Source organism: Bufo gargarizans, chromosome 6 (assembly GCF_014858855.1).
Source record: "Bufo gargarizans isolate SCDJY-AF-19 chromosome 6, ASM1485885v1, whole genome shotgun sequence".
Lineage (NCBI taxonomy): Eukaryota > Metazoa > Chordata > Amphibia > Anura > Bufonidae > Bufo > Bufo gargarizans.
Window position 1 is genome coordinate 351,368,817 of NC_058085.1, and position 16,029 is coordinate 351,384,845.

Consider the following 16,029-nt stretch of genomic DNA (forward strand, 5'->3'; position numbering starts at 1 on the left):
AAATTGTCCACGTGGCCAGAGCTAGCCTTTTATGCCTTGGAGGTGCTGGCCTGCCCGGCAGCCAGCGTTTTGTCTGAACGTGTATTCAGCACGGCAGGGGGCGTCATTACAGACAAACGCAGCCGCCTGTCTACAGCCAATGTGGACAAGCTGACGTTCATAAAAATGAACCAGGCATGGATCCCACAGGACCTGTCCGTCCCTTGTCCAGATTAGACATTAACTACCTCCCCATAACCATATATTATTGGACTCCAGGGCACTTCCTCATTCAATCCTATTTTTATTTTCATTTTACCATTATATTGCGATGCTACCCAAAGTTGAATGAACCTCTCCTCTGCCTGTGTGCTAGGCCTAAATATATGCCAATGGACTGTTGCAGTGGTGGCTGACATGAAGCCTGATTCTCTGCTATGACATGCAGACTAATTCTCTGCTGACATGAAGCCAGATTGTCTGTTACGGGACCTCTCTCCTCTGCCTGGGTGCTGGGCCTAAATTTATGCCAATGGACTGTTGCAGTGGTGGCTGACGTGAAGCCTGATTCTCTGCTATGACATGCAGACTGATTCTCTGCTGTCATGAAGCCAGATTGTCTGTTACGGGACCTCTCTGCTCTGCCTGTGTGCTAGGCCTAAATATATGCCAATGGACTGTTGCAGTGGTGGGTGACGTGAAGCCTGATTCTCTGCTATGATATGAAGACTGATTCTCTGCTGACATGAAGCCAGATTGTCTGTTACGGGACCTTTCTCCTCTGCCTGGGTTCTGGGCCTAAATTTATGAAAATTGACTCTTACAGTGGTGGGTGACGTGAAGCCTGATTCTCTGCTATGATATGAAGACTGATTCTCTGCTGACATGAAGCCAGATTCTCTGTTACGGGACCTCCCTCCTCTGCCTGGGTGCTGGGCCTGAATATATGCCAATGGACTGTTGCAGTGGTGGGTGACGTGAAGCCTGATTCTCTGCTATGACATGCAGACTAATTCTCTGCTGACATGAAGACAGATTCTCTGTTACGGGACCTCTCTCCTCTGCCTGTGTGTGTGCTGGGCCTAAATATATGCCAATGGACTGTTGCAGTGGTGGCTGACGTGAAGCCTCATTCTCTGCTATGACATGCAGACTAATTCTCTGCTGACATGAAGACAGATTCTCTGTTACGGGACCTCCCTCCTCTGCCTGGGTGCTGGGCCTGAATATATGCCAATGGACTGTTGCAGTGGTGGGTGACGTGAAGCCTGATTCTCTGCTATGACATGCAGACTAATTCTCTGCTGACATGAAGACAGATTCTCTGTTACGGGACCTCCCTCCTCTGCCTGGGTGCTGGGCCTAAATATATGCCAATGGACTGTTGCAGTGGTGGCTGACGTGAAGCCTCATTCTCTGCTATGACATGCAGACTGATTCTCTGCTGACATGAAGCCAGATCGTCTGTTACGGGACCTCTCTGCTCTGCCTGTCTGCTAGGCCTAAATATATGCCAATGGACTGTTGCAGTGGTGGGTGACGTGAAGCCTGATTCTCTGCTATGACATGCAGACTGATTCTCTGCTGACATGAAGCCAGATTCTCTGTTACGGGACCTCTCTCCTCTGCCTGTGTGTGTGCTGGGCCTAAATATATGCCAATGGACTGTTGCAGTGGTGGCTGACGTGAAGCCTCATTCTCTGCTATGACATGCAGACTAATTCTCTGCTGACATGAAGACAGATTCTCTGTTACGGGACCTCCCTCCTCTGCCTGGGTGCTGGGCCTAAATATATGCCAATGGACTGTTGCAGTGGTGGGTGACGTGAAGCCTGATTCTCTGCTATGATATGAAGACTGATTCTCTGCTGACATGAAGCCAGATTGTCTGTTACGGGACCTTTCTCCTCTGCCTGGGTTCTGGGCCTAAATTTATGAAAATTGACTCTTACAGTGGTGGGTGACGTGAAGCCTGATTCTCTGCTATGATATGAAGACTGATTCTCTGCTGACATGAAGCCAGATTCTCTGTTACGGGACCTCCCTCCTCTGCCTGGGTGCTGGGCCTGAATATATGCCAATGGACTGTTGCAGTGGTGGGTGACGTGAAGCCTGATTCTCTGCTATGACATGCAGACTAATTCTCTGCTGACATGAAGACAGATTCTCTGTTACGGGACCTCTCTCCTCTGCCTGTGTGTGTGCTGGGCCTAAATATATGCCAATGGACTGTTGCAGTGGTGGCTGACGTGAAGCCTCATTCTCTGCTATGACATGCAGACTAATTCTCTGCTGACATGAAGACAGATTCTCTGTTACGGGACCTCCCTCCTCTGCCTGGGTGCTGGGCCTAAATATATGCCAATGGACTGTTGCAGTGGTGGCTGACGTGAAGCCTCATTCTCTGCTATGACATGCAGACTGATTCTCTGCTGACATGAAGCCAGATCGTCTGTTACGGGACCTCTCTGCTCTGCCTGTGTGCTAGGCCTAAATATATGCCAATGGACTGTTGCAGTGGTGGGTGACGTGAAGCCTCATTCTCTGCTATGACATGCAGACTGATTCTCTGCTGTCATGAAGACAGATTCTCTGTTACGGGACCTCCCTCCTCTGCCTGGGTGCTGGGCCTAAATATATGCCAATGGACTGTTGCAGTGGTGGCTGACGTGAAGCCTCATTCTCTGCTATGACATGCAGACTAATTCTCTGCTGACATGAAGACAGATTCTCTGTTACGGGACCTCTCTCCTCTGCCTGGGTGCCGGGGCCTAAATATCTGAGAATGGACTGTTCCAGTGGTGGGTGACGGGAAGCCAGATTCTCTGCTATGGAACCTCTCTCCAATTGATTTTGGTTAATTTTTATTTATTTAATTTTTATTTTAATTCATTTCCCTATCCACATTTGTTTGCAGGGGATTTACCTACATGTTGCTGCCTTTTGCAGCCCTCTAGCTCTTTCCTGGGCTGTTTTACAGCCTTTTTAGTGCCGAAAAGTTCGGGTCCCCATTGACTTCAATGGGGTTCGGGTTCGGGACGAAGTTCGGATCGGGTTCGGATCCCGAACCCGAACATTTCCGGGATGTTCGGCCGAACTTCTCGAACCCGAACATCCAGGTGTTCGCTCAACTCTAGTCACTATCACTACTGGAGTAACTTAGGGGTCAGTACTGGGCCCTATCCTCTTTAATATATATATATATTAATGATCTTGTAGAAGGCTTGCATAGTAAAATATAAATTTTTGCAGATGACACTAAACTGTGTAAAGTAATTGACACGGAAGAGGACAGTATACAGCTACAGAGGGATCTGGATAGATTGGAGGCTTGGGCAGAGAAATGGCAGATGAGGTGTAACACTGACCAATGTAAGGTTATGCACATGGGTAGGAATAATACAAGTCAGCCGTACATACCAATAATATAATGGGTTGCATCAGAAGGGGCATAGATTCCCGTGATACGAACATAGTCCTACCACTTTACAAAATTGCTAGTCAGACCACACATGGAGTACTGTGTAGAGTTCTGGGCTCCTGTGAACAAGGCAGACATAGCAGAGCTGGAGAGGGTTCAGAGGAGGGCAACTAAAGTAATTACGGGAATTAGGGAATTACAGTACCCTGAAAGATTATCAAAATTAGGGTTATTCACTTTAGAGGGGAGATCTAATTACTATGCATAAATATATCAGGGGTCAATACTGTGTTTAATACTTCTGTTCACTAAAGTTTCTGTTTTCATAAAAGCTGGTGTTGGAGTTGCTTTCATCATCTGTGGCTTCGCTGTATCCTGGGGAGCCCTCTCCGGTTCACGGTCTTACACATATATAAGTGGCACAGCCCCGTTCACAGATGCCTCAGTGTCAAGATCCTTGTGTCCTGCTAAGGTTCCTTATATCCGTTTGTGTTCCTGACTCGTACTCGTATTCCTGGACGCTGCTACCTGTTTCATCCCTGCCTGCTTGCCTTGACTCTCCTGTTGCCGATCCAGATTACCTGACCTGTTCCTGTGCCGCCTGCCCTGACCTATTGCCTGTTACTTCACCTCTGTGTCATCTTTTGCTCTTGCACTGTTGCTCCTGGTCACGACAGCCTGCTGACAACGCTAGTACCTCTGGTACCTTTCTCAGGTACCTACTGGTATGCCTGGACCAGCTGCCTTGTGTGCCTATACTCCTCAAGAGGTAGAGACCTGGTGTTCCCCTCGGAAAGTCTATCCCCACCATAAGGGATACTGTGAAGATTGAGGGGTTCACTTAGACAACGCGCTTAGAGGAGGTAGGACACGTAGCACAGTGGGTTCATTTCCGCTGGTTCGTGAAAAAGACATTATAACTAATGAAAGGTATTTGGGAATATATTTATAATAAAGTAATATTTTAGGTAATTTTATTTTCTTCATCCCTGGAGAACACCTTTAAAGAGGACCTGTGACCTCTTCTGCCATATCTGTTTTAGTAACTACTTGCATCCAGTTGCGTACTAAGCGGGGGGGGGGGGGGGGGGGCGGTCTGGCTCTCAGGGGGGTGCCAGAAGCAATGAGCGCTTCCATCAATACAGATAGAAGCGCTCATTGCTGGAGCGCTGGGAGCTTGGTCCTGTCACTCACCGCTCAGCTCCCAGCGCTCCCTTCAGGCCGGCAGTGCACAGAATAATGAAGCAGGAAGACTTCTCCCTGCTCCACATTCAGCCTGCAGGCATGGACCGCGCTGCTGGCATGTGTGGCGAAGGCTGCAGCCTGGCAATCTGCATAAACTCCGCCCACACAGTGCTGCAGAGCGATCTGTGCCTGCAGGGAAGAGAGGACTGTGAGCTTCAGAAACGGGACAAGGTGAGGAGTGTATTACTATGGAGGGGGCACCGAGGAGTTTATTACTATGGAGGGGGCACAGAGGACTTTATTACTATGGAGGGGGCACAGAGGACTTTATTTCCATTTAGGGGGCACAGAGGGCATTACTACTATGTTGGGGGCATAGAGCCATAGGGCATTACTACAATACAGGGGCACAGAGAGCATTATTACTGTGAAGAGGGCACAGTGGGCAATATTACTGTGAAGGGGGCACAATGGGGATTTCTACTATGGAGGGGGCACAGAGGGAATTACTAGCACAGTGGACATTATTACTATGAAGGGGGGCACAGTGGGCATTATTACCATGAAGGGGGCAAAATGTGGATTATTATTATGAATGGGACACAATGGGGATTATTACTATAAAGGGGACACATTGGGGATTATTACTGTGAAGGGGGCACAATAGGGATTATTACTGTGAAGGAAACACAAAGAGGGCGTTACAACTGTAAGGGGCACAGAGAGGGAATAACTATTGTGAGAGGGCACAATGTGGGCATAACTACTGTGAGGGGGCACACATCTGTACAAAACTACTGTGAAGGTTGTACAATGAAGGCAATACTACTGCGAAGGGGGTACAATTTTTTTTTAAGTATTGGGGGGGGGGGGTGCCAAAGAACAGAGAAAGGACCCGCCCAAACACCCTAAGCACGCCACTGCTTTCATCATCCTTGAAAAGCTAATTCTGAAATATCTGTTCTTATCTTATGACTCTATGTTGTACCATTAACTTCTGATTCATTCTGAAGGACTTTGAATGAATTACTAGCCATTCACAGTGAAGGTCTAGATGGGTTTGAGGAGGTGTCCCTGTAGGGACTAATGATGAGCGGCGGGGGTCATATTTGAATTCAATATTTTGTAGAATAGTCGTCGAATATTTGCAAATTCGATACTAATACAGACATGTCAGGAAAGGAAACAGGTCCTCTTTAAAGTCTATGTGAATTAGGCTGGACTCGCATCCCGTTTTTGCCATTTGTTTAACTGACACAAAAACATATAAAACGTTGAACTGATTGCTCCGATGCTCCCTCCTGTCACACTGCATCACTCAGCGCAAGGCTGTGTTTGTTTTGGGACGGTGACGCAACGGGCTTCGCATCAATATGCTAAGAGGAGACTTCCACTACTACTTTGCATAGTATCCGCCTCCAAAACAGCCTCCGGCAGCGATGTGCCGGTGACGTCACCGGGCTCACTGCCAGATGGAAGTCTCCACTTATCATAGTGATGTGAAGCCAGGTGCGTCACCAGCACAAAACAAACACACCCTTGTGCTGTGCGATGCAGCGTGACAAGGAGGAGCATCTGAGAAAGGAAATGCTCCAATGCTTCACTCATATGTAGTCAAGGAATAAGAAATAGCTTTCAGCTCTGAACCCGGAGAACCCTTTCAACTGTTCAGCAAATAACATTTGCTAATGTGATATTTGTGAGACATTTGACCGAAGTGAGCACTGAAAAGCTTCATTGATGTCCTGATTAAAGCTACTTTTACATCTGCACTTTCCCTTTCAGCTATTGAAATCAGTCATAGGATCTCAATAGCGGGGGAAAACGCTTCAGTTTTGTCCCCATTCAATGTCAATAGGGACAAAACAGAACCAGAATTCATTCCGTTCCGTTTGGCTGTGTCCCCATCAAGGTGCAGAATAATGCTGCAAGCAGCGTCTTTTGGTCCGCGATGTGGTGCGGAGCAAGACGGGTCTGTTATGACACATAATGTAAGTCAATGGTGGCGAATCCGTTTTCTTGGACACAAAAGAAAATTGATCCGTCCCCCATTGACTTACAATGGTTTTAGAGACGGATCCGTCTTGGCTATTTTAGAGATAATACCACGGGATCCGTTTAGAATGGATGCAGACGGTTAGCGTTTTTGCTGATCCATGGTGTGAAAGTAGCCTAAGGAATAATTAGAACCGTATATTTAGCATATCTTACCAGGTAATGCAGGGACACTTTCTTGACTTCCTCCAGCTCTGTGTGACTTATGATGTATTCCACATGAACCTTTTGATGGCCCTCACATGGAAGAACACCATCCAGAGAATTAAGTTTCAAGTAGCTCTTGCTCCGAGAGTAGAATTGGACAACGTGTTGCGAGGAAAAACCAAAATCAGGCTGATTTACACCAGAAACATATTGTTCTCTGGGCGTCTCTGTTTGCACCTTTAAAAATGAAAGAACATAATATATTTCAGGGCATTCAACTGGAAGATTCCTGTTAATTTCTCCCTTACAATTCAGATTTTTATATTTAGCATTTCAAACATCAGCTGGACCTCTAAAACCTCATAGATGTTTCACTAGTGAATGACTTCCTTAGTCCCATTATCACAGAGCCTTGTAATAATACAAAGAGGAAAAGTTTAAAAAATAAAAAGTTGACTTTGCTAGCATACCAGTACAGCCAAACCAAGGGTAATATTGGTAGCAAAGGGCTGTATATGTTTTTGAAACTTTTCAACATTGTCCATTGTAAATGCAATATACCCTTACATATTGGATTTTTTTTTCTAAATGTTACATTGTAGATTCCAAATTAACGTTAAAATAAGTGCACACACAGCACTATGGTTTGATTGAACCTACTGAATACGAGCATACAGACTCATACCGACAAATGCATGGAGCCTTTCCAGTTGGTTGTATTCAGAGTAAAAGAAGCTTGGCCATTCTCATCGGTCAGTAAGGTCTGGCACACCGAATCTGGGCCACATCTCAGATTAAGTTTAATGTTTGGTTTAGGAAGACCTGCAGCATCCTCCACTTTGATCTACAACAAGAAATCATAATATATAAAAGCTGAACCTTATCTTCAGAACATGGTATATGAAGACAAAGCGACGACTCACCAAACCACTGTAAGGGATGCCGGGCTTGTAGTTAGTGTCAGCATTGACAAAAGACAGTTTATTGATGACAGTTGATATACTGGTTTGGCCATTAGAGGATAGCTCCACCCCTGCATAGCAGAGAACACACGTTGGAAAAAAAAATCTAATTTGTGTTGTTACATTTCTAAAAAAAAACTAAATTACTAGCTAGAGAGAGATATAATATGAAGCCCCTGGGCCCCAATATAAAATCTCTAACAGGGCGGCCATCTAACATGTGCCAATTATAATACTGGTGTCTTTTTATGTGGTAGGCAGAATTCCTTAAAAAATCAGACCACTGTCCAGCGCTGCAGGCATGAAGATAAGTCCTTATCCGTTTGTTCGCGCAGCCGGAATGCCTTCTTTCTTGTTCTTTCAGGACCTGCCAAAGGACATTTGATGATGTAATCATGTAATCACGTGGTGAGCGCGGTGATGTCAGCACAGGTCCTGCGACTATGCTCAAAAACAGGCTGAATAACAGATGATGTGGCAGGAAAACCAGTGAGAGTGCATGGCTTCTGAGACATAAGATGGTGTCTTATGTCTCAGAAGCCATGCACTCTCACTGGTTTTCCTGCCACATCATCTGTTATTCAGCCTGTTTTTGAGCATAGTCGCAGGACCTGTGCTGACATCACCGCGCTCACCACGTGATTACATGATTACATCATCAAAGGTCCTTTGGCAGGTCCTGAAAGAACAAGAAAGAAGGCATTCCGGCTGCGCGAACAAACGGATAAGGACTTATCTTCATGCCTGCAGCGCCGGACAGTGGTCTGATTTTTTAAGGAATTCTGCATACCTATTTCCCTGGAACCATTTGGACAGGAAAAGACCCAGGCAGCAGCACGGCATCCCCTAATGCTGGTGGGGAAATATACCAGCTAAGGCACATCCAGATGTTGTGACTGTTCACAACATCATCCGGTAAGCGAATTACGCACCATAACTGTATATCTCCTATAAGGCGGTACCACACATGAGGCGCTGTGTCTTTTTGTTTTTTCTCCTTATATACTTTTTATGTGGTAGGAGATTCTTTAGGACCTCTCAAGCAATAGGCAGTGCAACTACTAACTCTGCATCCCTATAACTACAGAGTAGGGATGAGCGAACTCGAACTGTATAGTTCGGGTTCGTACCGAATTTTGGGGTGTCCGTGACACGGACCCGAACCCGGACATTTTCGTAAAAGTCCGGGTTCGGGTTCGGTGTTCGTCGCTTTCTTCGCGCTTTTGTGACGCTTTCTTGGCGCTTTTTGAAAGGCTGCAAAGCAGCCAATCAACAAGCGTCATACTACTTGCCCCAAGAGGCCATCACAGCCATGCCTACTATTGGCATGGCTGTGATTGGCCAGAGCACCATGTGACCCAGCCTCTATTTAAGCTGGAGTCACATAGCGCCGCCCGTCACTCTGCTCTGATTAGCGTAGGGAGAGGTTGCGGCTGCGACAGTAGGGCGAGATTAGGCAGATTAACTCCTCCAAAGGACTTGATTAACTGATCGATCTGCAGCTGTGGATCATTGAGCTGCTGATCCTCAATTGCTCACTGTTTTTAGGCTGCACAGACCGTTTGTCAGTCTCATTTTTCTGGGGTGATCGGCGGCCATTTTGTGTCTTGTGGTGCGCCAGCACAAGCTGCGACCAAGTGCATTTAACCCTCAATGGTGTGGTTGTTTTTTGGCTAAAGCCTACATCAGGGTGAAGCTGTCACACCAAGTGCATTTAACCAGCAATAGTCTGTTCATTTTTTGGCCATATACAAAATCAGGGGCAAGCTGCGCCTGTCACCAAGTGCATTTAACCCTCAATGGTGTGGTTGTTTTTTGGCTAAAGCCTACATCAGGGTGAAGCTGTCACACCAAGTGCATTTAACCAGCAATAGTCTGTTCATTTTTTGGCCATATACAAAATCAGGGGCAAGCTGCGCCTGTCACCAAGTGCATTTAACCCTCAATGGTGTGGTTGTTTTTTGGCTAAAGCCTACATCAGGGTGAAGCTGTCACACCAAGTGCATTTAACCAGCAATAGTCTGTTCATTTTTTGGCCATATACAAAATCAGGGGCAAGCTGCGCCTGTCACCAAGTGCATTTAACCCTCAATGGTGTGGTTGTTTTTTGGCTAAAGCCTACATCAGGGTGAAGCTGTCACACCAAGTGCATTTAACCAGCAATAGTCTGTTCATTTTTTGGCCATATCCCAGTCTAATTCTGTCACTAAATCCATACCGGTCACCCAGCGCCTAAATACTAGGCCTCAAATTTATATCCAGCTAAATCTGTCCCTAGTGCTGTAGCTGGGCGAGTTATTTAGTGTCCGTTCAAGCACATTTCTTGTTCTGGGTTGAAATACAATTCCCAATTTAGCAATTTCATAATTTAGTGGTTCCTGCTATATCAGAGCTATTTGAAATCTATCCCAAAAAGGGTATATAATATTGAAGGTGCACATTGGGTCATTCAGAATAACTTCACACACACCCGCTACTGTGTATTTCCAAGTCTAATTCTGTCACTAAACCCATACCTGTCACCCAGCGCCTAAATACTAGGCCTCAAATTTAAATCCCTCTAAATCTCTCGTTACCCACCGCTGTACTGTTGTTGCTGGGCAAGATATTTAGTGTCCGTCAAAGCACATTTTTTGTTCTGGGTTGAAGTACAATTCCCAATTTAGCAATTTCATAATTTAGTGGTTTCTGCTATATCAGAGCTATTTGAAATCTATCCCTAAAAGGGTATATAATATTGAAGGTGCACATAGGGTCATTCAGAATAACTTCACACACACGCTTCTGTGCATTTCCAAGTCTAATTCTGTCACTAAATCCATACCGGTGACCCAGCGCCTAAATACTAGGCCTCAAATTTAAATCCCTCTAAATCTCTCGTTACCCACCACTGTACTGTTGTTGCTGGGCAAGATATTTAGTGTCCGTCAAAGCACATTTTTTGTTCTGGGTTGAAGTACAATTCCCAATTTAGCAATTTCATAATTTAGTGGTTTCTGCTATATCAGAGCTATTTGAAATCTATCCCTAAAAGGGTATATAATATTGAAGGTGCACATAGGGTCATTCAGAATAACTTCACACACACGCTTCTGTGCATTTCCAAGTCTAATTCTGTCACTAAATCCATACCGGTGACCCAGCGCCTAAATACTAGGCCTCAAATTTAAATCCCTCTAAATCTCTCGTTACCCACCGCTGTACTGTTGTTGCTGGGCAAGATATTTAGTGTCCGTCAAAGCACATTTTTTGTTCTGGGTTGAAGTACAATTCCCAATTTAGCAATTTCATAATTTAGTGGTTTCTGCTATATCAGAGCTATTTGAAATCTATCCCTAAAAGGGTATATAATATTGAAGGTGCACATAGGGTCATTCAGAATAACTTCACACACACGCTTCTGTGCATTTCCAAGTCTAATTCTGTCACTAAATCCATACCGGTGACCCAGCGCCTAAATACTAGGCCTCAAATTTAAATCCCTCTAAATCTCTCGTTACCCACCGCTGTACTGTTGTTGCTGGGCAAGATATTTAGTGTCCGTCAAAGCACATTTTTTGTTCTGGGTTGAAGTACAATTCCCAATTTAGCAATTTCATAATTTAGTGGTTCCTGCTATATCAGAGCTATTTGAAATCTATCCCAAAAAGGGTATATAATATTGAAGGTGCACATTGGGTCATTCAGAATAACTTCACACACACCCGCTACTGTGTATTTCCAAGTCTAATTCTGTCACTAAACCCATACCTGTCACCCAGCGCCTAAATACTAGGCCTCAAATTTAAATCCCTCTAAATCTCTCGTTACCCACCGCTGTACTGTTGTTGCTGGGCAAGATATTTAGTGTCCGTCAAAGCACATTTTTTGTTCTGGGTTGAAGTACAATTCCCAATTTAGCAATTTCATAATTTAGTGGTTTCTGCTATATCAGAGCTATTTGAAATCTATCCCTAAAAGGGTATATAATATTGAAGGTGCACATAGGGTCATTCAGAATAACTTCACACACACGCTTCTGTGCATTTCCAAGTCTAATTCTGTCACTAAATCCATACCGGTGACCCAGCGCCTAAATACTAGGCCTCAAATTTAAATCCCTCTAAATCTCTCGTTACCCACCGCTGTACTGTTGTTGCTGGGCAAGATATTTAGTGTCCGTCAAAGCACATTTTTTGTTCTGGGTTGAAGTACAATTCCCAATTTAGCAATTTCATAATTTAGTGGTTTCTGCTATATCAGAGCTATTTGAAATCTATCCCTAAAAGGGTATATAATATTGAAGGTGCACATAGGGTCATTCAGAATAACTTCACACACACGCTTCTGTGCATTTCCAAGTCTAATTCTGTCACTAAATCCATACCGGTGACCCAGCGCCTAAATACTAGGCCTCAAATTTAAATCCCTCTAAATCTCTCGTTACCCACCACTGTACTGTTGTTGCTGGGCAAGATATTTAGTGTCCGTCAAAGCACATTTTTTGTTCTGGGTTGAAGTACAATTCCCAATTTAGCAATTTCATAATTTAGTGGTTCCTGCTATATCAGAGCTATTTGAAATCTATCCCAAAAAGGGTATATAATATTGAAGGTGCACATTGGGTCATTCAGAATAACTTCACACACACCCGCTACTGTGTATTTCCAAGTCTAATTCTGTCACTAAACCCATACCTGTCACCCAGCGCCTAAATACTAGGCCTCAAATTTAAATCCCTCTAAATCTCTCGTTACCCACCGCTGTACTGTTGTTGCTGGGCAAGATATTTAGTGTCCGTCAAAGCACATTTTTTGTTCTGGGTTGAAGTACAATTCCCAATTTAGCAATTTCATAATTTAGTGGTTTCTGCTATATCAGAGCTATTTGAAATCTATCCCTAAAAGGGTATATAATATTGAAGGTGCACATAGGGTCATTCAGAATAACTTCACACACACGCTTCTGTGCATTTCCAAGTCTAATTCTGTCACTAAATCCATACCGGTGACCCAGCGCCTAAATACTAGGCCTCAAATTTAAATCCCTCTAAATCTCTCGTTACCCACCACTGTACTGTTGTTGCTGGGCAAGATATTTAGTGTCCGTCAAAGCACATTTTTTGTTCTGGGTTGAAGTACAATTCCCAATTTAGCAATTTCATAATTTAGTGGTTCCTGCTATATCAGAGCTATTTGAAATCTATCCCAAAAAGGGTATATAATATTGAAGGTGCACATTGGGTCATTCAGAATAACTTCACACACACCCGCTACTGTGTATTTCCAAGTCTAATTCTGTCACTAAACCCATACCTGTCACCCAGCGCCTAAATACTAGGCCTCAAATTTAAATCCCTCTAAATCTCTCGTTACCCACCGCTGTACTGTTGTTGCTGGGCAAGATATTTAGTGTCCGTCAAAGCACATTTTTTGTTCTGGGTTGAAGTACAATTCCCAATTTAGCAATTTCATAATTTAGTGGTTCCTGCTATATCAGAGCTATTTGAAATCTATCCCAAAAAGGGTATATAATATTGAAGGTGCACATTGGGTCATTCAGAATAACTTCACACACACCCGCTACTGTGTATTTCCAAGTCTAATTCTGTCACTAAACCCATACCTGTCACCCAGCGCCTAAATACTAGGCCTCAAATTTAAATCCCTCTAAATCTCTCGTTACCGCTGTACTGTTGTAGCTGGGAAAGTTATTTAGTGCCCGTCAAAGCACATTTTTTGTTCTGGGTTGAAGTACAATTCCCAATTTAGCAATTTCATAATTTAGTGGTTCCTGCTATATCAGAGCTATTTGAAATCTATCCCAAAAAGGGTATATAATATTCAAGGTGCACATTGGGTCATTCAGAATAACTTCACACACACGCTTCTGTGCATTTCCAAGTCTAATTCTGTCACTAAATCCATACCGGTCACCCAGCGCCTAAATACTAGGCCTCAAATTTAAATCCCTCTAAATCTCTCGTTACCGCTGTACTGTTGTAGCTGGGAAAGTTATTTAGTGCCCGTCAAAGCACATTTTTTGTTCTGGGTTGAAGTACAATTCCCAATTTAGCAATTTCATAATTTAGTGGTTCCTGCTATATCAGAGCTATTTGAAATCTATCCCAAAAAGGGTATATAATATTCAAGGTGCACATTGGGTCATTCAGAATAACTTCACACACACGCTTCTGTGCATTTCCAAGTCTAATTCTGTCACTAAATCCATACCGGTCACCCAGCGCCTAAATACTAGGCCTCAAATTTATATCCCGCTGAATTTGAATACAATACATTGGGCCAAATAATATATTTGTTGTTGTGGTGAACCATAACAATGAGAAAAACATCTAGTAAGGGACGCGGACGTGGACATGGTCGTGGTGGTGTTAGTGGACCCTCTGGTGCTGGGAGAGGACGTGGCCGTTCTGCCACATCCACACGTCCTAGTGTACCAACTACCTCAGGTCCCAGTAGCCGCCAGAATTTACAGCGATATATGGTGGGGCCCAATGCCGTTCTAAGGATGGTAAGGCCTGAGCAGGTACAGGCATTAGTCAATTGGGTGGCCGACAGTGGATCCAGCACGTTCACATTATCTCCCACCCAGTCTTCTGCAGAAAGCGCACAGATGGCGCCTGAAAACCAACCCCATCAGTCTGTCACATCACCCCCATGCATACCAGGGAAACTGTCTCAGCCTCAAGTTATGCAGCAGTCTCTTATGCTGTTTGAAGACTCCGCTGGCAGGGTTTCCCAAGGGCATCCACCTAGCCCTTCCCCAGCGGTGAAAGACATAGAATGCACTGACGCACAACCACTTATGTTTCCTGATGATGAGGACATGGGAATACCACCTCAGCATGTCTCTGATGATGACGAAACACAGGTGCCAACTGCTGCGTCTTTCTGCAGTGTGCAGACTGAACAGGAGGTCAGGGATCAAGACTGGGTGGAAGACGATGCAGGGGACGATGAGGTCCTAGACCCCACATGGAATGAAGGTCGTGCCACTGACTTTCACAGTTCGGAGGAAGAGGCAGTGGTGAGACCGAGCCAACAGCGTAGCAAAAGAGGGAGCAGTGGGCAAAAGCAGAACACCCGCCGCCAAGAGACTCCGCCTGCTACTGACCGCCGCCATCTGGGACCGAGCACCCCAAAGGCAGCTTCAAGGAGTTCCCTGGCATGGCACTTCTTCAAACAATGTGCTGACGACAAGACCCGAGTGGTTTGCACGCTGTGCCATCAGAGCCTGAAGCGAGGCATTAACGTTCTGAACCTGAGCACAACCTGCATGACCAGGCACCTGCATGCAAAGCATGAACTGCAGTGGAGTAAACACCTTAAAACCAAGGAAGTCACTCAGGCTCCCCCTGCTACCTCTTCTGCTGCTGCCGCCTCGGCCTATTCTGCTGCTGCCGCCTCGGCCTCTTCCTCCGCCTCTGGAGGAACGTTGGCACCTGCCGCCCAGCAAACAGGGGATGTACCACCAACACCACCACCACCACCTCCGTCACCAAGCGTCTCAACCATGTCACACGCCAGCGTTCAGCTCTCCATCTCACAAACATTTGATAGAAAGCGTAAATTCCCACCTAGCCACCCTCGATCCCTGGCCCTGAATGCCAGCATTTCTAAACTACTGGCCTATGAAATGCTGTCATTTAGGCTGGTGGACACAGACAGCTTCAAACAGCTCATGTCGCTTGCTGTCCCACAGTATGTTGTTCCCAGCCGGCACTACTTCTCCAAGAGAGCCGTGCCTTCCCTGCACAACCAAGTATCCGATAAAATCAAGTGTGCACTGCGCAACGCCATCTGTAGCAAGGTCCACCTAACCACAGATACGTGGACCAGTAAGCACGGCCAGGGACGCTATATCTCCCTAACTGCACACTGGGTAAATGTAGTGGCAGCTGGGCCCCAGGCAGGGAGCTGTTTGGCGCACGTCCTGCCGCCGCCAAGGATCGCAGGGCAACATTCTTTGCCTCCTGTTGCCACCTCCTCCTTCTCGGCTTCCTCCTCCTCTTCTTCCACCTGCTCATCCAGTCAGCCACACACCTTCACCACCAACTTCAGCACAGCCCGGGGTAAACGTCAGCAGGCCATTCTGAAACTCATATGTTTGGGGGACAGGCCCCACACCGCACAGGAGTTGTGGCGGGGTATTGAACAACAGACCGACGAGTGGTTGCTGCCGGTGAGCCTCAAGCCCGGCCTGGTGGTGTGTGATAATGGGCGAAATCTCGTTGCAGCTCTGGGACTAGCCAATTTGACGCACATCCCTTGCTTGGCGCAT

The 16,029-nt window shown here is 45.6% G+C and overlaps 1 protein-coding gene across 1 annotated transcript in view; it reads right to left on the reverse strand.

Moving 5' to 3' along the window:
• Window positions 1-16,029, reverse strand: part of LOC122942210 (alpha-2-macroglobulin-like protein 1) — a 273,571-nt gene that overhangs the window by 162,358 nt on the left and 95,184 nt on the right. Inside the window, exons 10-12 of the mRNA XM_044299709.1 lie at window positions 7,711-7,820; window positions 7,473-7,631; window positions 6,797-7,024 (exon numbers count right to left, since the gene is read on the reverse strand). Coding sequence (XP_044155644.1) covers window positions 6,797-7,024; window positions 7,473-7,631; window positions 7,711-7,820 — 497 coding nt within the window. The remainder of the gene's footprint in view (window positions 1-6,796; window positions 7,025-7,472; window positions 7,632-7,710; window positions 7,821-16,029) is intronic.